The sequence below is a fragment of the Euprymna scolopes genome, chromosome 24 (assembly GCF_053919585.1).
Source record: "Euprymna scolopes isolate OS-2025 chromosome 24, ASM5391958v1, whole genome shotgun sequence".
NCBI lineage: Eukaryota > Metazoa > Mollusca > Cephalopoda > Sepiida > Sepiolidae > Euprymna > Euprymna scolopes.
This window is the reverse complement of record NC_136505.1, coordinates 63907521-63930724: the sequence shown is the minus strand read 5'-3', so window position 1 is coordinate 63930724 and position 23204 is coordinate 63907521. Positions and strand designations below refer to the sequence as shown.

At 34.8% G+C, this 23204-nt stretch overlaps 1 protein-coding gene across 1 annotated transcript in view; it reads right to left on the bottom strand.

The window, feature by feature from the left end:
* The window catches only part of LOC145246750 (IQ calmodulin-binding motif-containing protein 1-like), a 56270-nt gene that overhangs the window by 3564 nt on the left and 29502 nt on the right, over positions 1 to 23204 (bottom strand). Inside the window, exons 8-13 of the mRNA XM_080108516.1 lie at positions 15037 to 15145; positions 12256 to 12365; positions 10617 to 10759; positions 8479 to 8627; positions 6971 to 7099; positions 3215 to 3371 (exon numbers count right to left, since the gene is read on the bottom strand). Of these exons, the coding sequence (XP_079964642.1) occupies positions 3215 to 3371; positions 6971 to 7099; positions 8479 to 8627; positions 10617 to 10759; positions 12256 to 12365; positions 15037 to 15145 (797 nt within the window). The remainder of the gene's footprint in view (positions 1 to 3214; positions 3372 to 6970; positions 7100 to 8478; positions 8628 to 10616; positions 10760 to 12255; positions 12366 to 15036; positions 15146 to 23204) is intronic.

The window sequence follows — 23204 nt, the reverse complement described above, 5'->3', positions numbered from 1 at the left end:
TGCCATCTGCAGTGGCAAACCTATGCTACTTTGGTCCAGAGGGGAATTTCTGCAGTCATTTTATTATATATAGAGATATAGTATTGTATAGGAGATAATGCACATTACATTATTATGGAAATTTAATTTTACGAGGATTTGTAGAACCACACAATCTCCTACTAGATTATGATTGGCAACCCCCCCAACATGTTGCTTAGTAGGCACAGATTTGCATGTGTGATGTAAGTAGTTTTGACTACAAATTCCACTTTTCATTTTGAATTTGTGGATATCAGACATTTTTATCTATCTATGTACATACATATATGAAGTGACCTTGTCTGTGTGCGGAATTAGCTCTACCTACTGTTAATATTTTGTCTACAGACTCGATATATAGGGAATTTGGACTTGTGGAATGAATTTGATTTTGTTTGGAGCTGGTAAAAATAGCTGCTAAGGGATCAAAATTGAAAAACATAATGGAACTTGGCAGACATAAGTGTTAAAACTAAACGTGTTACTTCTAAATATGTACAAATATACACGTGTACTATTAATACAATTTTTTAAGTTTTTTATATGCGTATGGACTTAACTCAGACGGTAATGAATAATGCTGGAGAGCTATATATGCCTTGATTTCGATTCTAGCTGGTTTTTAATTTTTTAATTAACAACTATATATTGGGTACAATATAATAATCAATAGCGTATTGACTCTATAATAATAAACATGATGTCTGCATAAATCAAAATATATTTAAGCTTATTTTATGAGTGGACAACACCAGGCAGCCTACTAATTTAATTACAAAAATCAATTTTATAAAACCATCGGCATATAATTTCTGGCATACTTTTATTTTCTCCTCTATAATATAAATCTCACCTGTCTGTTTAAATGTATGTATGTTTGCATGTCTGCCTAAAACTTTCGACAGAGGCGACAAATTTTCACGGGATTAGTATCGTTTTGAAGTCGATCCTTCGGATGACAAATATCAAAAAATCGGCTTAAAATATTAATTCCTTCACCTTCAACTGTGCACTTTTCTACAGTGAGGGGTCGCTTTTTTCACCGATCATTTTTTTTTTTTTTTACGTTCTTTTCCTTCGTGGTACAGGTTCGAGCCTGCCTACCTACTACCACTTTTTTTTTTCTGCTCAACACACATCTCCAAACACCCGAGCACATAGGCTAGTCTATATTATGTTTTTTGTTGTCTGTCCGTCCAATCCACTTTTTCTTGCAAACTACTAGACTGATCTGGCTGAAATTTTCTATAGCTCTTTGACATTATGAAGTGAACAAAGTATTATGATATCCGTTTGATGAACAAGTTTAGGATTAATAGAGATTTGTCACCACAATAACACATTTACTCTAGAAGCTTTCTCAGAAACTACTGTGTGATCTGGCTGAACTTTTGTATAGATCTTTATGCTATGATGCAGTAAACTAAGTATTATGGCATTCGTTCGATGCACAGTTATGAATTAATAACAGTCAGTATTTAATGCAAAAATGAATCCTAAATTAACCATTTTCAACCATCAATTTGGCATAAGTCATTTATTCTAATGAGTTAAAAAAATCTACTATTTAAATACTTCTGCTGGTATTCTTTTTTAAATCCAATTTTTTTTTTTTAACCAAACTACACTAGCATATCAATATTTTCTTTCATTACATTGCTTGCAAAAATAAATAAAATAAACAGAAATCATATTGTACATTTAGTTCGTTTGACAAAATTTGTTAACCTTTGCTCGTGTTCATTGGAATTCGCTGTTGATGACATAAGTACTGATATTTTCTTGTGTAATACCACGTGGTCCCCCGCTCGACAACGATCGCCAACCACAACATTGTATGCTGTAAATTTCTTTCCTTTATCTTCTCTTCTCCTTCTGGCCATATTGTTATCTCTCTCATACTGGCAACTGCTAAGGTGGTGAACTGACTCACGAGTATAAAAAGAAAACAGATTGACACTTTCTGGAAATATCAGTCACACCCTGGCTGTGTGTGTGTGTGTGTGTGTGTGTGTGTGTGTGTGTGTGCGCGACACAATCGACCCTCTTAACGCTAAGGTCAACATACTGTTGAGGCTGCATTCGTCAGTCAGTTGATCAATTCATCTTAATATCCCAAAACTCTTCGATTCTGCACACAACTGTCCTTAACTCTTTCCAATTGATCTGTAGTGGCAGACCTATGCCACTTTGGTCTAAAGACAAATTTCTGCAGTCATTTTATTATATATAGAGATATAGTATTTATTATAAATACTTTAATTTATTATTAAAGATGTTGCGATTGTGATGGTGTTGCCTGTAGGATGCAATGTAGCATTTTAATATCACTACTAAATGTGTCTAAAATGGTGTTCGAAAGTGACATAAGATAGTGGCTAATAGCCTAGATGTATTGAATTTGTATGCGCCATCTGTAGTGGCAAACCTACGCTACTTTGGTCCAGAGATGAATTTCTGCAGTTATTTTACAGGGTGGTTACTAGAAAGGCGGGAAATTTGAAGGTCAGCTTAGATCATGAATAAAATGCGTGATTACTATTTTTTGATTAGTTCTTTTGTTGGATTTCTAGGTTAAGACACTTCAATGAAGTGCACAGACGACATTTTGAGTATCTATGAGTATAATATAACATTTGTCTTTGAAAAACTTTGTAAACATAAATCGTTGTTTGACAAATTTCCCGCTTTTCTAGCGACCACCCTGTATTATATATAGAGACAAAACATTTATTATATAGGAGATAATGCACATTACATTAATTACGGAAATTTAATTTTACGAGGATGTGTAGAACCACACAATCTCCTGCTAGATTATGATTGGCGACCCTAACATGTTGTTGCTTAGTAGGTACAGCTCGTAACTGTCACACCCAAAACTGTCGTACCCAACTGTTTCCAATTGTGGCAAAACCCATCACCACTCCAAAAAGCAACTCTAAAGTATATTGTCCCAATCATCATCTCAGCTTCCTTTTGTCTTCATTAGTGAAGAATTTTCTTATCCATTGTTTTGTCTGATAAACTTGGTCTTTTGTCATATTTCTTTTTCTATTTCTCCTCCATGTTGTGGGGCAGAATGTTGACAGTATTACACTTGGGTGTCTATTAAACAACTGTTCCCAGTTATATATGGACCGTACAGTAGCAGATACAAAACAAAAAGTTGTAAATGAATTCAAAAACTTACGGAGCATTAAATCGGAATCAATTTCAATTCTTGCTTTCAGAGTTTCTTGTCGTTGTTGCACTTTCCTAGAAGCAGACAAATGACTGTAGTATTTTTGGAGGAGTTTGTTGGATTTTTCATGGAGTTTCTTTTGTTCTTCTGTTGAATTACTTCCAGGCTGAAACATAGTTTTAAAATAGATTTCATAACAGGAAAAACTAAAAAATTATAATTATTCACATATTTCTGTTTTCCTTGTCTCAATTAAATAAAAGGTTTAGTTTGAAAATTCACAAAAAGATACCAATTACAACAAAAAAATTCCCTTATAATAAAAATAAAGAAAAATCTTTATGCTGCATGCATCAATATCGAAACGAAAATATCATATTCCAAAAATCACGTAAATTGATCAAGTAGTTTTATTTTTATAAATAAAATAATTTTTATGCAATTAATAAAAATACATAAGCATTACAACATAAATCTGAGTTTGAATTATTGAGTTACTGCTTTTATTTTTTATTTATTTTTTTTTAGAATGTTTTCAAAATGGTGAACAAGACAATTGCTCTACTGTTACTCAAAAAATTTGATTTTCTTATTTAAAAATAAAATTACTTGATCAATTTATGTGATTTTTGGAATATATTTTTTGTTTCATCATGGGTACAAATATCATTTTTTCTGTATGTCCACCAAAGGCTTTTTTCTGGCTGCTTCTCGGCTTGCTCACTCAGTCTTATAACTTTTTATATGCTACCTAGATTATAATATGTACGAATTACGAAAGGGGGTGGTGTGTATCTTTTATCTGGTCAACTTTTACATGCTATTTTCGTGATATTTTACTCTCCACGTGTTTCTTTGGCTTTGTCGTATATAACCGAAACTGAACCATAGCAAAATTAGCCTCCCTAGCACTTGCACTTGGGATGTTCAGCAAGCAACGAAGTTTGATCAATGCGGCCAAAATTCGTCATATCAGAAAATTGCTATTCATTACCACACTCCCCTTTAAATGAGGAGCTGGTTTTCCCAAACATCTTGGAGTAAGCACACAACATACACAGAAACTGGCTTGCAGCCAAAGTTAAGTGTGTTTCATTCCCTATGGTGTGATGGTTGACCTCATTTAATTGACGCACCTGTCACATTACTTTTTAATTGTTTGACTTTTTAATTGTTTCATTTCACACATTTTCAGTTCTCTGCCAGCATAGCGTGGTGGTAAGTCATCAGCCTATTAATCTCAAAGGTTCGGGTTCAAACTTACCTACCTACCACAATTTTTTCTTTCTTTTACACCTCCAAACACTTAGGCAACGCCGGGTACCCCTGCTAGTCTATAATATAAATCTCACCTGTCTATTTAAATGAATGTATGCTTGTATGTCTGCCTAAAACTTTTGACAGAGGCGACAGATTTTCACAAGATCGGTATCGTTTTGAAGCTCGCCCCTTCGGACGACAAATATCAAAACATTGGCTAAAAACATTAATTCCTACACCCTCAACTGGGCACTTTTCTACAAGGACGGGGTCGCTTTTTTAGCAGATATGTTCAAAAGTCATCCCCTCTTTTCGATTGACTCGCCTTAATTTAAACCTTTGTCACTTCTGGTTTGACGATGGATGCAACGGCAAAGACGTCACGTTTTTCCTTTTTTTCTTTTTTCACATTCTTTTCTTCGGTACGGGTTCAAGCCTGCCTGCCTACTACCACTTTTTTTTTTTTCTCAACATACACCTCCAAACACCCGTGCAACACCAGGTACCCAGGCTAGTATCATATAAAGATTTATCTTTATTTTTTAATGTGGAGAGGGGGATTCTGGATAAGAACCAAAAAAAATCACTTGAAAAATGCTGAAGACAGCATAAATGTGAAAATGCCAACAACCTCTGATGAAGAAAACAGTTTAAAAAATATGATATTCACCCAGCGTTTCTCATGTGAAGTGGTGTTGTTCAGCATCATTCATTTTTTTTTTTTTTAATAACTCACATGATTCTATAGTTGGCGTTCGTTTCCCCTGATATCTTTCTAGTTTGAATTTTTGCTCGAAAGACATTGAGTACTTACAGGAGGTACCATGTGAAGATTGCCAACATCCCCAACTGAAAGTGTTTTTGTGGAACGAATTGAATTCGAACTTAGCTTGTCAGTCTGTGCCATTAACAACTTAGCCACCATTACCTTCCTGCTTTGGTGGAGATATATTGCTGGTCAAATGTAACTTCAATTCATGCTTACAATTTTTTGCCTCAAAAGAAGTTAAAAATTATATTCACAACATGAAATCAAATAATTAAAAAAATAACTTAAGGTGATCATGTTTAAAAAAAAAACAAGGAGAATCATTGTAGATGCTGCACTTCTTACCAACAATTTTCAACAAATGGATTTTATGAACCAAAACAAATTTAATTTTCTTAAATTTTAAAACTACCAATAAAAAATAATTTAAATACTTTAATACTTACTTTTTTTTTCAAATACATTCTTCAATGAGATATTCTTTAATTTTATTTTTGTTTTATGAAATATATGGCATAATCACATTGACCCACTAGTTCTCATGCAATGTTGAACCTGATTATTACCAGATGGGTGACCATTTGAAAATATCGGATGCTATATGTAGGAAGACACTAACACTTCTCTGCAAAAACTGAATAATTTAAGGTTGTCATCTATCCTATACATACAACTGGAGACCGCTTGTAAATCTGACATTCCTTTGATATTTCCTCTTTTAGAGGAAACCGGTTCAACCTGCCTAGGGTGAGTGCTACTGGATTTCTGAAATTAAGATAATCTATGTAAAAAATTAAATATTAAAAAAAAAAATACTTCTTTTCTTTATGTTCTAATATATTTCAGTTAATTTATGGACCTAACTAATGACTCCATAGACAATGAAAGAAAATTTTCAATGGTGTCTTTAGATTCTATCAAAAATTTAACCTTCATTGAAAGCACCTTGTATGTTTCATTAAGTTTCCAGACATTTTCATATGCTCACTTTCATTGATAGTACACACATGAAACTCTAGTCCCCTTTGAAGTAATCTCCTCCGGTTGCAATGCACTTGTACCGTTCCAACAACTTCTGGAAAACACCATGGAAGTCCTCTTGTGTGAGCGTGTCAATGACCCTCGTTACAGTCTCTTTCATCTCCTCAATTGTTTCATAACGACACCTAAGGTTTTCTTTGAGTTTAGGAAATCATTAAAAGTCACAGGGAGAGAGAGGAACTGTCTTGATAGCTTGGTCAGATAATTTGTGACAAGGATAGAGTTGTGGACTGCACTCGTGGGGCAAACTTTGTGCAAATCTTCCGTATTTTAAGTTCTTCACAAATAATTGTGTGTACAGTTCCCACACTGACATCAAACTGTGCAGACGTTTCTGTGGCATTTTTTTCAAACTTAAAACAGATTTTTATTGCATATCATTCGTCTAAAGTGTCCTCATGTCCAGATTGCATTTATGAAATTCACCAGCTATGACAATCAGGCTTTAGTAGTGTGTATTCCAATTCCTGTTGTAGCTGTTCATTTGAACCTTAAATCATAAAAATTGGTCATTCATAAGATGTATAGCAATAATATACTGAATTTTCAAGAGTTTACAACAAATTTAAATATCTGTACAAAAACATACAGAAACTTATTGCAGGCACGTCGTATTTAACTGTTAATACATTAATTCTTTTAACAAAAACAAACTGAATTTTATATAACAGATGAATTAAATCGGATAAAATTACTTGATAGTTTTTCCATTCATTGATGATTTTTTGTAATTCTTCTCTGCGTTTTTCTGACACACTTAAATGTTTTAAGCACACTGGCAAGGAAAGTAATTTTTTTTGTCTGCCTTTCAACCATTTACGAACCTGAAACAAAAAAACATATATATTAACTTTTTGATAAATTAAAAGTTTACGAACTTAAGGTTTGAAAAACAGATTAAAAGGAACCAACATGTACAGGATTCATTACTGATTAACTAATAATTATAAATTTTAAAACGGGTGTTAGTTGTAATGTGGGCTATATTTAATTTACTTTAGTTTTATGCACAGAGGGAGAACACCACCTTTGAAAATTGAGATATTTCCAAATTTTATAAAATTTTTAGAATGTATATTAGACATCAATTCATTACTCAAATTTCATTTTTTTTTAGGGTTTTTAGGTGGCATAGCCTCCTATTTGAAAATTCAAATATCTTAGGTCTACATTTTGCAATCCCAGCTTCAGATGCAAGTATTACCTGGGTTTGATATCCATAGAAACCACTCCTTTTTTTATCGACTTGGAGTTAGATAAAGAACAACTTAAAGGTGTTGGCTGTTTTTTTTTTTTTTACACAGTGGTCACCACTTATCAAGGCCCGGAAGCCACTCAGGGATAAGGGTTATTGCAAGTACATTACGTTAGTGTGGAGATTTGATGAAGTGTTTACTTAAGAGGGCTTATTTTATTACCTCAGTGGAGAGGAGGGGGCTGTTATGACACCAAAACTTATGATGAGGTCATCATGGAAAAAGTTTAAAGAGCTCCTCCCCATCCTTACATGTCATAGCATCTTTCTGCATGACAGAGGTTACTTCTACAATCTCTGTGTAAGGAGTATTCTTTACACTAGTGAGACATGGCCTGTTATATCTGAGGATATAACCAAGTTAGCCCGTAGTGATCATGCCATGGGTTTAGTCAATGTCGAGGAGGTTCTTTGGTGAAGCGGGCTGTGCTAGTATGGTCACCTTCAGTGCATGAATCATATTGTGTAGCCGAGAAAAATTGAGAGCATCATCATCCGTAGCTTCCATTTTTGAGGCTGCTAAAGGAAAAGATAGACTGACTGCATGAATGAGGATTCGAAGACCACTGGCCTCAAACCCGAAAAAGCAATGGATTAAGAGTATAATCGAATAAACATTGGACATGGTCAACATGGCAGATCTTTCAACCTTTTGACACAGGGAAGTAAGGGAAGTAAAAGCAACAAGATGGGTCCATTAAATTTGATCAATTCATTCCTAAGACCTCTTCAGCTTAAGGCTTTAGATATTATTTTCTACAATCAAAATTGGAACAGGGGTTCTAGACAGCGTTTTGTACATTTATACCTAGGTTTTAATTTTTGTAAGAGGACATAAAAGTGATACGAAGCTTCTGTTTGAGGAATCCATTTTAACTGTCCTGGACGAGTATTTTTCTACTTTCCCATAAAAAAAATGGCTTGTTGATATGTTAAATGTTTGATTACATTTCTTTGTATTGTGATGGCTGCTTTGTGACGATGGAATTCCTCTTGTCGTTGATTCCATTTGGATCGTTCTTTGTAACCTCTCCACATTTTCTGGATCAAAATGGCGGCTGACTCCATCTCTCCATCTAAATATTGCTGGATGCGATCTACAAGCAAAAATAATACAGGTCTATTAATGGTTTCTGAAACGTTGATCAAAAGTGGAGTTAAGTAATTTGCAATTTATTTTTACAACTTTTTTTTTACTGTTATTTTAACCCTAAACAAGGCTCAGTGCCACTTTGACGTAAAGGGCTACGATTTAGAATGAAATTTAAAAAGATACTATTATGTAGGGAGTTGAACAGCGACATGTTATACTTGAATTTCTGCATGTCACTACAGTCAGGTAAGCAGGCACCTGGGAGAGAATTCCAAAGTTTAGCAGTTTGAAGGAAGAAATTATTTGAGTAGAAAATTTTCCAGCATCTAGGGATCTCTATGGTGTAGGAGTGGAAATTGTTGGGTTAGTCTGGGAAGGTGGGGGGCTATTTATGTCGAGGGTGCTTTGAGTTCGTCAGAGCATATTCCAATAAAATACTTATAAAACAGGCACAGAGATGAGATGCAACATTTCAGTGATGTGACAGAGGTTGGAGTTTGGTCGCTAGTGTGCAACCTATTAAATCCTCAATTTGAAATTCTTTTTCATGAGCTCGATTTTTCCTAAAATTACTGGAATGATGACGATCTTCCTAAGATTCCACTTTCTTTTTACTTTGTACATAAGACATTAGTGTTTCATTATTTTCTCCCTATCAGTTCGGTTTAAGCCAACATAGGGAGACTGACTTCAGCTTTTTACTAGGGGAGATAAATTCCGTGCTTTTTTTCGGCTTCACAACTGACAGCAACCTCACGTGCACAAGATAAAAAATGTCACTGTCGTTGAACAAGAAAAAAAAAAGGTCTTTTTATATTGACATCTCGAACCACAATAGCATCTAAATTTGCATGTGCCTTATTTTTTCGTATCGAGCGGGTTTTGGGTTTGAATGTCAGTGCTTCTCCATAGAGGGCACACACCACCTGTGGACGCTCACTGCTGTGTCTCTCCACACCGTCATTAAAAACAAACATAAAAAAAAAATATGACCGTTGGTTGGTTGGTTGTTTTTGTTTTACGGCATATCAACCCTTTTCGGGTTATTTAATGCTGAATCCAACGATTTTGAAAAAAAAATTTTTTAATAGAATATATTTGTTGTTTTCACGTCGGTTTCTATTTGACCCATAGTTGGGACCCTAACAGGTACTACCACTCCGGGTCAGAGTGGACCTGGGAGCAATGGTAATTAAAGGGTTGCTCCACACTCCCCAAAGCCCACAAGCTGGGGCCTCACCACTGGATATAGTTTAAGGTCATATCCAGGACCCCCATTGAGGGACTTTTACCCTCTGCAGGGGGGCAGTCAGCATATTCTAATGCCCCACCGACAGGGCCTATAACCATTAGCAAGAGAAAGACTCCAAGTATGTATGTGGGTGGATAGGAGTACATTTTTTAATGAAAAAAATTTTCTCCCTCTTCAAACAGCAATTCTTTCTCTTTTGTCAGAAAGATCACTTATGGAATATGAGGACTAAAGGACAAAATAAGGTAGCGAGAGTTATGAGTAAACCAGGATCCACTTTCTGCTCTTGAAAATTTGCAAAAAAGCAGAAGTTTGCTAAGAAACAGAAGTTTCATATCCATGAAAAGAGGATTCTTCTGAGAATGTCTTCTTGGCAGTAGTTCGCAAACAAAGATTCTATGAAGGGGGTTTTCCACGTCGACTGCAGGCATGCTTGTGGCTGACGAGCTCAATGCGGGACAAGCAGGTTTTGCCACAGCGGTTGCAGTCAAAAGTCATGTTAGGTGTGACTGCTGAGGCTTCCCGAATCTTCCTCCTGCAGCGCTTCTCCCGCAGATTCTCTGTGCGGGAGATCTCAAAGGAGGCAACAGCCTGGTGGACAGTACATTCCCAGGTAGCACGCTCAGCAGCGAGAGCAGACCACTGGAGGTGGTCAACGTGGCAGTCACCGAGGGACTTCTTCAGAGAGTCTTTATATCTTTTCTTCTGATAATAAAAACAACAAACAAGGAAACAACTGACCTGCTTTTACGATTTCAATTTTCTTTAATTGTTTTTCATGAAAAGATTTCAAATTTTGTTGTAATTTGTGACGGCGCTGTTCGACTTGCCAAGATTTTAGTTGCTGCTTTTGTAATTCTTGCTTCTTATTTTCTTTCCATTTCCTTCAAAGGAAAAAATGAAAAATTCTGTCAAACAAAGAAACTTACGAACTACAACATTAAAAAAAAAAAAAATGATATCAGATCAAAACAAAAACTGAAATTCACACCGAATGGCATCATCATTATCAAAACTTTGCATCTTCCATAAATATGGACTATGTTTGTTTGCAGACTGTTGTCCTCAGAATCACACCAGAATCTAGTTGACACAACGGTTCCCACTGGATCACCGAAGTTAAGCAAGGTTGAACCTGGTCAGTACTAAATGGGTGACCATTTGGTACTTCCAGGTGCTGTATGTGCTCTCCGCTTATCTCGACATTGTTTCCAGTCATCCTGGACTTCTCCATGCCACTGGACTCAAACAATGCCGATTCAGGAGAGGCGTGGTTGGTGATTGCGCAACCCTTGCCTCATAATTACATGCGCAACTGCCCCTACAGGGGGTATCCTTTGTCTTTCGAGACTGAACAGAGGCATTGATTGTTATCCTCATCTGCACAGTTGTTGTTTCATCACATTTCAGCCAACTTATCCCCTGGCCTTCTTCAGGTGATTAACCGCAATGAGATAGGAATGCTGAATCTCGTAACTGTATCCTCAGTAATTACTGCCTTCCATAGTAGTTGTTGTCTCACCATGTTTTTGGGCAACTACACCTCTGGTCTGTTTTGGGTAGGATTGAAACCGCTATCTTCAAATAATGTTCACCTGGAACCATAGAGATTCAACGCCTCTATCCAGGTGAGCATTGTCTGAAGATATACGTCTTGGGTTCTATTTTTTTTCCTTTAGTCTAGTTTTTATATTAATCATTATTTTTAGTCTAGTTTTTATACTTATTATTAGTTTTATACATTACTAGCAGGCCGCCCGGTATTGCCCAGTCGGAAAATATATATAATGTATATTTTTAAATATTTTCCATAAATTTTTACACTGTATTTGTACATGAAAGTAATTTTGAGTGTCAACAAATCTCTTGATAGCAAATAAAACAAACTTAAATTCAGAAGAAAAAATATAATTGATTTTATTTTACTACAAGTGGGTCACTAGAAATGCGGGAAATTTGAAGGTCAGCTTAGATCATGAATAAAATGTGTGATTGCTATTTCTTCGGCAATCTGCTCCTGATTTCATTGCACCAGAAGACTTAAATGTCATGGATTACTGTACTGTGAGCTTGTTATTAACGGAGACGGAGACGCAGAAATGTCGACGTGACATACACTCTATTGATGACTTGAAAATGTGCTTGGCAAGAGCTTGGAATGATATCCCACAAGTTACCCTTCAAAACGCCACACGAGCTTGGATTTCTAGGTTAAGACGCTGCAGTGAAGTGCACAGATGACATTTTGAGTATCTACAAGTATAATATAACATTTGTCTTTGAAAAATTTTGTAAAAATTATTCTTTATAAAAATAAATCATTGTTTGACAAATTTCCCGTTTTTCTAGAGACCACCCTGTATTTTTTGGAATTACTTACAAATACAATCTCTGGAATTTTCCAATGGATTCATTCATCTTACAAAGCTTTTTTCTTGTAATATAACCTCGCCAAAGAGCCTGGATCTTCTGAGCGGCAACATGAGATTTCTGAAATAGATAAATTTCCATCTTTATCAATTTGGGTATGTGAAATTTAATATTTATTCAACATCGATTAACAAATATTCCCGAAATTTCAACATAGATTAACAAATATTCCCAAAATTTCAATTTCTTTGGGGTATATTAAAAGCTTTCAAGGTGGTAATATGAGCACAAACTCCTATTTAAAAACTAAAATATTTCAAATTTACATTGAATTTGATCTATAGTCACTAGACACCAATTAAGCAAGATTTTCTGAATTTCAATTTCTTAAGAACTCTTAAGCTTTAAATTTTAGACATTTTCTAAAATAGGAGGTGACAGTGGTCAAGTGGTTAATAATACGTATTGACGACCTGGGTGTTCCAAGTTTGAATCCATTTTGTTCTACAAAAATCACGTTCACTTAGGATATTGACAAACTTTACGTGGTCTCTCCTGTAAGTACCCAATGTCTTTCTAGAAAGAATCCCAGAGAAAAATACCAGGGAAACCAATGCCAACAAGAGAATCGTTGATTTCATATGGTATGATGATTTTCTAAAATCAAAATCGTGTAATAGAATAAGGATTATAGACATAGGGTTTAGTATCATCATATCTTGATTTTAATCTTTACAAAGTTATGCAAAACTGTTCTGTTTGGGGAATTAATTTTACCTATCCTGAGACGAGTATTTTTCGAGTTCGTAATAAACAAATGCTAACAAAAATATATGCCATCTTATACAAGAAAGATACTCTCAATCGGGTCTTATAATTTTAGGTTGGAAGGAAGTGTGTGAAATTAACAATCTGTTAGAAGTGATCTCCCTTGGGTCAGGTAAAATGCAGTTAAGAGTTATTTCCCTTGGACTATAATCTCGACATCCCTATTTTTGATCTTTCTTATTTTTTGTTGCCTCGAGCCAGTGGTCTCCAAAGTTTTCGAACAGGGGACCATATTATTTACTTTTTAAATCTACGTGAACCAAAATAATAATAAAAAAATTAAAAACCTGGATGTATTCTATATCGTTTTGCTGATTAGTTTGGCTTTTTAGTGAATATCGTCCTCCAAAATTTCATTCTTTTTGATCATTTTATGAATTAAAAGAAAAACCATAACACTAATTTCACACATTTCCATTTTGAATTTTTTATGAATACTTTTTTTACGTTTTGCATAAGAGCTCTGTGGGTCGGACTAAAGACTTTGGCAAGTTGTATTTGGCTCACGGTCCGTAGTTTGGAACCCCTGGCCTAAGCGATTTATTGCTTATGTGTATAAATCAATCTTAAAGATGTAAATAAAGCCATTCATACATTTTCTCGATGTGTGCATGTGTAAATAGAAAGGCCTTGCAACGTGTCTTCATTTTTTATTCCTTTTTTGTTAATAGTTAGTTTTGATCAAGGTACGTCTTTTTTTTAACTTTTGTCTTTAATAATTGATCAACACTGAGATTTTAGCTGATTTTGGTTCATTCTTTTTTGTCCCTTGTTTGGGTTTAATAAAGTGGCAGAGCCATAGGAAAATTTGCAATTTTTTTATGGAAATCACTCCAGACAAAGCATGAAGCTACTTGATATAAAGAGCTAAAAATAAAAACAAAAGTTTTTTTAATAACAATAAATAACATAAATGTAACATGCAGCTGCAGCTGAGATTGAACTCACTACACGAGTTTGTAGTGCAATTCAAATATTGTCGGTAGCTGAATACTTGATACTTCGCCAGGACTATCAAGAGTATTTTTTATCATGACGCCATCACTAGATGGGTTGCCTACCACAGCTTAAGAATGGCCCATCTACCCTCAAGAGAAGGATAGAATGCGCGAGTTTCCCAATTGATATTTTACCTCGCAGTACATACAGTGTCTTGTCTTCCCAAATGGTCACCCATCTGGTATTGGCCAGGCTCAATGTTGCTTACCTTTAGTGATCTGGCGAGAACCGGTGTGTCAACGTGATTGTGCCATATATAATTAAACTTACCAAGTCTTCCATATTGAACTGGCCTTGTGCCACATCTTATCCAAGTGAATGGTTTATAAATACCAAAGACTCATTCTCCAAGTTCACAATGATCAGTGGTGCCCAAAGGGCGGAAATCCCAGAGCCTTTAACAGGTGATGAGATGGAATAAAAGTTAAGTTAAAGACAAAATCAAGGAGGATAAAAATGTAAAAAATAATAAAATTGGGAACAAAAACTAATTTTTTTCTCAGTTGATTTTCTTTTCTTTTTTTTTCTTTTTTATTCTTGTCCAGAATTCTCTCTATAGTAAAAAACAAAATAAAGAAAAATTTGTGTGATAAAATGAAAATTTATTCCAAAAATCATATAAATTGATCAAGCAGTTTTATTTTTAAATAAGAAAATCAAATTTTATAATGATCGACTGCCTTGTCTGCCTCTTTGGGGGAGGGGGGGGGGGAGAGAGCTAACTCAATAATTGAAACTTGCGAGATTTATGCTGCAATGCCTATGAATTCTCATTAATTGCTTAAAAATAAATGTCTTAATAAAGATATAACTAATTGATCAATTTATATAATTTTTGTAATGATATTTGCATTCCATCACAGATATGTATATCATACAGACTTTTCTTTCTTTTTATTTTTTAATACAGGGGAATTCTGGACAAGAACCTTTCTTTTAAATGAGAGACTGAAGGATTTTTTACCTGTTTGATTGCTTGATGAGAAGAACCAGCATTGAGGAGAGAAAGAAGAGGTTTCAATTCATTCCGATAACCTTTCTCGGCTAATTTAGTCAAAAGAACTCGAAGTCCCCTTTCAAAAATAATAAAAACTTTCAATAGACAACAAACGCTTAAAATCGTTTTCAAGGTCAAATATCAAATTTATATAAATTATCAAAATGTGAGAATTCTCCGGTGAAAAGAAAGCCATGAATAGAAAAGTTTTAAACAGGATCAAAAAACATTCAGAATCATAAATTCAGGTGGATCTGTACGAGTCCCCATTCCTAAACAGACACTTCCTCTAAAATTTATTTTATTGAATGTTTAGTGCATATTTACAATTAAACTTATTTACAAAAACACAGAAAAATCTTTATATAGTGTACATACTCATTATGGAATGAAGGGCAACGCTGGGTAGAAAGCATTTATTATCTATCTGGCTAGGGATAATTAAACAATGGAAATTTGAATTGTGAGAAAGCAAGAGGTTGAAGCAAGTATACAGGTGCAGAGGGCAACGACTCAGGTTGACAATCTGGGTGACTGGTAAGTTGAACCAGAAGTAGGCCAAGCAGGAGCTGGATCTGATGTGTCAAGGGTTCTGGTTTTGAGTAAGTTAGAGTTGGGTCCTAGAAGTTGAGGTAGTAAGATGGGTTAAACAGGATTCCCCATAATGGATGCCGAGAAACGCCACAAGTACAAGACCATCAATTTCACTCCATGTTGCAGAAGAGGAGATGGAGATGCCTAGGAGTGAAATAAACCAATATATAAAAACATACATTGTCTTGTGTCTGTCTTGCATGCATGCTTTGTTATAGCAGAACCCAGCTCCCCCAAGATGTTGGCGAATCTCCCAAGCAGCGGCCAAAAGACAGAAGGCCATGCAGCAACAAGTATGTCATTCATAAATGTACTGTGAATTATATGTAATACACACACGCACCCATGAACACTAGACATGTCAAGGGCCATTAGATAAGATTCATGAAATAGACCTTAAGGACGCGAGGACAACAGTCAGTTAAATAAGACACGCACAACGTATATATTAGTGTTGGAATCGGAAAAATCAAAGCTTTTTGGGGTATCAGAATCGGTATCGAAAAAAATTGAGCCTATTTCCCAATGTCAAAACTGATTCTTTAAATTATCATTTTTTATTTGATTTTGTTTAAGAAACATCTTCTACCTCTGATAGTAATAACAAAATAATATTTATTGATTTTAAACTTCCAGTAAGACTAAAATCTCAAGATCACCTCCTCACAAGTGTGTTTTTACGTTTATAGACGTATAGACACATTTAATATTTGTTTTTATGGTTATCAGGACAAAATAACACTTTTATAGTTAAGATTTATAAAAATAACACTTTTATAGTTAAGATTAATAAAGAATCAGAATCAGGAAAAATACTGGAATTATCCCATCACTAGTATATATATATATTTTTTTTTGTAATATGATATTTGCATTCCATCAGATATGTATGTTCAACTTAAATATCAAAACTAACCCAAGGAAAAAAATTCCTTAACCTAATAAAACAATACTTCCCACCCAATAATATCCTCAATAAAATATTCAATAAAAATACAATAAAATTAAGCTGTAGTGAAAACTTAGAGAAACTCATAAAGAAATGTAACATGAAGATTCTAAATAGCACATCCGAGTCAAATAAAAATAGCACCACAAAATCCTGTAATTGTAGAAATAAACAAGAATGGCCATTGAATGGAAATTACTTAATGGCATCAGTGGTTTATAGTGCAAAAATCTCCATGAAGGAAAACCCAAATAATTGTAAATATTATATCGGTATGGCTGGAAATACATTCAAGGAACACTTTAGAGGTCAGAAAAGTTCATTTGAAAACCCCAACAGTAAAGTTACTACATCACTTTCAGCTCATTATAAAGAACTCATTGAAAAAAAAACAACTATAAAATGGAATATTCTCAAAAAGCCAAAACATGTTCATCACTTAGCTCCCCATGTTACCTCTGCCTTTCCAAAAATTATTTATTGTATGATTTAAAGAGAGCGATAAGTTACTCAACAAGAGATTAGAAACCTCTATAAACTGCAGACATTACTTCATTTCTTTTTCTCTCTTAGTTTCCCCTCTCTGTCCTGCTTTAAGCAAATCTGACGACCTAATCCACAAATTCCAAAATTTCATCATGACAAGTTTCAAGAAAAAATACACAATTAAACCTGGTTCTCCAACCTCCAATGTAGACCCCCACTACCATGTCTGCTTCTCCAACATCAGGGGTCTACATTCTAACCTTCCAGAGGTTGAAACCCAATTACAGGAGACTAAACCAGACCTTTTATTTTTAAGTGAAACTGGCATTGGACAAGCTATTTCCCTAGAAGAGTTCGCAATGAAAGGATGCTCTAACTTAACTTCTAAATCTGACCCCCAAGATCGCCATGGGCATGGAATATGTGCCTATATTAAAGATGGCTTTCCATGTGGTAGGGACATCTCCAGAGAAGATCCTAACTTAACTTATATGTGCTTCCGGGTTGCATTAGCTCACACTATTGCATTTATATTTACTCTCTATCACCCCCACAACAGCGGAGTTACTATCTTTAAAAGCATATCTGAGAAAATTGACCAAATCCTATCTGCTTATCCTTCAGCTAACATTCACATATGTGGAGACTTCAATGTTCACAACGTGGAATGGTTGACCCACTCAAACAAGACCGATGATGAGGGGAGGTTCTGTCATGATTTCTCCATTGCTTATGACCTCACTCAGATTGTTCACGAACCCACCCGTGTGCCCGACAATGACGGCCTGTATGCGAGTCTACTAGACCTTTTTCTCACAACTTGCCCTGAACTATGTTCAGTTTCTGTTCTGTCTCCTCTTGGATCTTCTGACCACTCTGTTATATCAATTAAGATAAAAATGAAATGTAATAAGTCCCCAGATGTACCTCTCCATCGTACAGTATATCGATACCCTAAGGCTGACTGGGATAGCTTCCGTACATTTATATCGGATCTACCTCTGCATTCTATGTTTAAAAGGGATGTGTCCTCTATAGTATCAGACCTGACGGAATGGTTAATTGTAGGTATAGACAATTTCATACCCTCGAAAAAGTTCCAGCAAAAACCTAACAGCCAGCCATGGTTCTCTCCAGAATGTGCTGCTGCCATTGCGCACAGAAATCACTTTTTCCACTGCTTCCAACGTAATAGATGTATGGAAACTAAAGCCGCTTTCAGGACTGCCAGCAGCCATTGTAAGAAATTAATAAAGAACGCAAGAGAGTTATATGCTCAGTCCGTCAAGTCCAAAGTAGCTGAGCAGCGGCTTGGTTCCCACCAGTTTTGGCAAATAGCAAACAGAATCCTGAACAGAAACGTGTGCTCTATCCCAACTATCATCAATGGACCTGAGGTAATCTCGTCAGCATCAGACAAAGCCAAACTCTTTGCCAAGAACTTTGCAGCTAATTCTACCCTTTGCAACCAAAGCCGCCAACCCCCAATATTTCCTCCTGTATCAGAAAACATACTATGTGATATACATATATTTGTATGTGATGTTGCCAAACTAATCAAAAACCTTGATTCCAGTAAAGCAACAGGCCCTGACAGTATTCCAATTATAGTACTCAAAAAACCTTCAACCAGAACTAGCGCCCATACTTACAAAACTGTTTAAACATTGTCTTAAGGAGAATAGCTTCCCATCACCCTGGAAAATCTCATCAGCATGCCCTGTATTTAAGAATTCAGGTGATCGCTCATCCCCCTCTCAGTACAGGCCAATAAGTCTCCTGTGCGTCATGAGTAAGTTGCTGGAATCTGTGTTAAATACAGAAGTAATAAACCATCTCAACAAAAATAACCTTCTTAGTGACACACAATATGGTTTCCGTTCTGCTAGATCTACAGCAGATGTGCTTACAGTTACATCCCATAGGATTAGCAAATCTCTCGATGGAGGCAACCTTTCTAGGGCAATTGCTCTTGACATATCAAAGGCCTTTGATAGGGTATGGCATAAAGGTTTACTTCACAAGATCTCTAGCTATGGTATAGCTGGAAATGTCTTCTCAATTATCAAATCATTTCTTTCTGATAGGTTCATAAGAGTAGTAGTTGAGGGGCAAAAATCAGAAGCTCACAGTATTAATGCTGGAGTCCCTCAGGGGTCCATCCTGGGCCCAACTCTATTCCTGATCTACATTAATGATCTTCCAAATCACATCCTTACATCATTCGTAGACATTTATGCTGATGACACTACCATTTATGGTAGCACGTCTAAGACAGTAAACAACCAAGTTCTCTCCAATTCTCTCTTCTCTGATCTTGAGCACATGGTAAAATGGGGAAAGGAGTGGCTGGTTACTTTTAATGCATCTAAAACCAAGCTCCTCTCTTTACATCATCAACACTCAGATCTTCATCTGGCATCAGTTGAAATGAATGGCTCTTCTCTTCAGGAGGCCTCAAGTTTTGACAAGCTTCTGAGCTTGACCGTTACTCCTGATCTTAAATGGAACACATACATCAAATCTGTTGCCAAGGCCACTGGAAAAATGGTGGAATCTTTCTATCGATCCAGTAGATATCTCACTGCTGATGCTATTCTCTATTTATATAAGAGCCAGGTATGTCCAAAGATGGAATACTGTTGCCACATCTGGGCAGGAGCTGCTAGAAAGGACTTGTCCTGCTTTGATAGAGTTTAAAATAGACTTTGTAGCCTCGTAGATGTCCTTTTCTCTTCCCTGCAACCTCTATCTCACAAAAGAGATGTTGCGAGTTTGTCTCTGATGTATCGTTATTTTCATGGAAAGTGTTTGACTGAGCTTCAGTCTATGGTCCCCCCTTGCCAAACTTTCACAAGAAACACTCGTCTAGCTGAAAACACTATCAATAATTCCCCCCACTCTTTATCTGTGTCCAAACCTAAACGTAGATTCCATGAACAAAACTCCTTTCTTAGAACTGCACGCCTGTGGAATTGTCTTCCGTTTTCCTGCTTTCTGGCTGATTACAATATGGTTGTCTTCAAGCCTAATATAAATAAGTTTTTTATGAGCCGTTCCATATAAGTTAACAAATTTACCGAATTGATTACTATATTGTCCAATTTCTACTGTACACTCTTTAACCCTTATCCTCGAGTGGCCTCTTGGCCTTGGTAATGTGGTAATGCCTGTGTAAAAAAAAAAAAAAAAAAAAAAAACCTTAGTAATCCCATTATTACCCCTTAACTTTACCCCATCCAGAGAAAAAAAAAATCTGTAGAATTGTAAGTACACACGTCCACTATTTGTTTTCCTCAAGCATTCACATGTATGTTTGTGAGTTATGTTGAATTTTATGTGTATGAATCTATGTTTCTATACATCTGAAACTGTATTTATATCCGTATATGCGTCGTACAGATGTTTGTACACCCAAATTGATATGTCTGTTCAAATATTTGTATATCCATTTGTATGTATATTTGCTTACTAATGTCTGACTGTTCAGTGATACTTTGTCAGTCTTAATATATATATACTCATCTAGCCTAACACCTTAGTTAACTAAACTTGCCACCAACAACTATAAAAACACAAATTACATAACACCCTCCATAAACTAACCACCCAGACTTGAGGTTTTCCACAAACACTGCTGAATTTACTGTTTTTAGCACTAAATATACAAATCTAGAATTTCCCTTACAGGCTTATCTACTCCTAGCCCCAACATATTAATAAAAAAATGAAAAATAAATAAATAAAAAAAATAACATAATTTAAGTTCCTAAAATAAAACACTATATAACTTCTAGAAACGACTTTCAAATAGTAGAAATTACAATAAGTCCTCAACCTTACATTTAGCTTCAAGAAAACTTTTAAAAATAATCTGAATACGAAACTATAATAAAAATATCAATATACAATAATACACATTGATAAAAATTATAAGCAATAAAAAATGATATAAAATAATAACGTACACACAAATATAAAAGTATATTAATTGTCCTGAATAACACATGATATATGTGAATTCTTATGTACATATATGTGCGTGTGTATATATATATATATATATATATATATATATATATATACTAGTAAAAGTACCCGTCGTTGACTGGGTTCAAAAACAGCCTACAGAAAATGGACTCTGATTTATGAAAGTATGATAGGTTATGAAAAGGAAGGGTTGTAAAGAGATAGCTTCGAATTTGGGGGTATCAAAACTAAAGCAAAATATGATGAAAGTAAAAATAAAATAGATAAACCCCATAATTTATTATTCCATACCTGTTCTCACTGAAACACTTATCACAATATTCTGTGGATCTATATTAAAAAACCTTGTCAAACTTTGTGACATATTTCCATTCTATGGAGGTCAGGCGCGAACGAACACTCCATAATTTTATTATACCACATTTCTTCAAACTGAAACATAATTATCAAAGTATACTTACGCAGATAGATATGAAAAGTCTTTATTAAAGTTTGTGCCTATTTCCATTCTATGGAGGCCAGGTGTGAACGCAGACCCCACAATTTTATTATACCATCCCTATTTAAGTTAAAACATACTTATGAAAGTATTATTATGTACATCTATATCAAAAACACTTTTTTAAAAAATTTTTATTTCCATACTTTGTGGACCAGGCGCGAATGCAGACCCCACAATTTTAATGAACCACTGTTCTGCCAAATCAAACCTACCCATTCCTGTGTCTCGATACATCTTCTATCATTATATATAATCAATTTTTTAAAATGGTCAACCATATAGGAGCCTATTCGTGACCAGACATACACACATACACAGACATTCAGCTTTATATTATAGATATATCACTATGAACACCTAAGCATACCGAAAGTGAAAACTAACATAATTCAATAAGCTTTAATAATATTTTAATCTATTAAAATACCAACCAGAATAAAATCAAAACACAAATCAATAATTGATTTAATTAAACTATTAGATATATAGTAGATCCATAACCCTACTAAGGAAAAAAAATAAAGAAAAAGAAAAAGAAAAAAGTGCCCTGATGATGATATTTGGGTTTCTCCCATATACATTCGCATACACATACGTGTATATGTCCATCTGCGAATGTATGGGTTTATAGTATCTATTACTCGTTTTTGGGTCACTCTTTCATGTATGCATGCGTGCATAAGGAAACAAATAAATAAAGAGACAATATTACCACCATTCAATCATTCAATAAGCTTTAACATCAAAGTATAGATATATAGATTTAACATTCAACTTGGTAATAGTAGAAAAAATTCAAAGCTAAATTTCAAAACAATAAACATAAATAAAAAACATAAAAAATAAAAATAAATAAACAAACAAATAAAATGACTAACCAGTTGACCCAATTTAGTTACATTCTTACCAATAGCTGAAACACCCCTAAATGACCTGAAATTTGATCCACACCATTGGGTTTCATCAGTAGCAACTGTGCTAGTCTGCCTCTATTTCTCCCCTCTCTCCCTACTGTCTTCATACCCCACCTCTGTATTACTATATTACCCCCCCCCTCCTTGCTAATTCTTTAACCTTAAACTACCCCTTCTCTCAACAGAAACCGAATGTTCAGAATTAACATATTCTCATAAAAACTCAAATTTTATCCATCGCCATTCATGGCGAATTCTCTCTCTTCAAAATTTGAAAAGGTGTTAAACCTTTTCAGTTTTTGTACCTTAATTTTTCTTGCCTGATGATATCTAATATGATGGAAACAGTCTGCACATCGTTGAAGATATGACTGTATTTACATAAAAAAAAATTTAAGTCGACTATACAACAGATGTTATATTTCAAAAATCATATGGACAGATCAAGTATTTCTTTTTTATTGAAGAAAATCAAACTTTACGATTTTTAGCAATAAAGTATTGATGATCTCTTACTTATAGAGAAATAGATAAAGTTTGTTAATTGAATCGAGTTGTCTGCCCTTGAATTTAAATGCATCCTAAACAAATATAGTGACTGGCTGCTCTCACATCCAGCAACTCATAAAATTTGATTTTCTTAAATTAAAAAAAAAACAAGAAAACTACTTGATCAATTTATGTGATTTTTGGAATACAA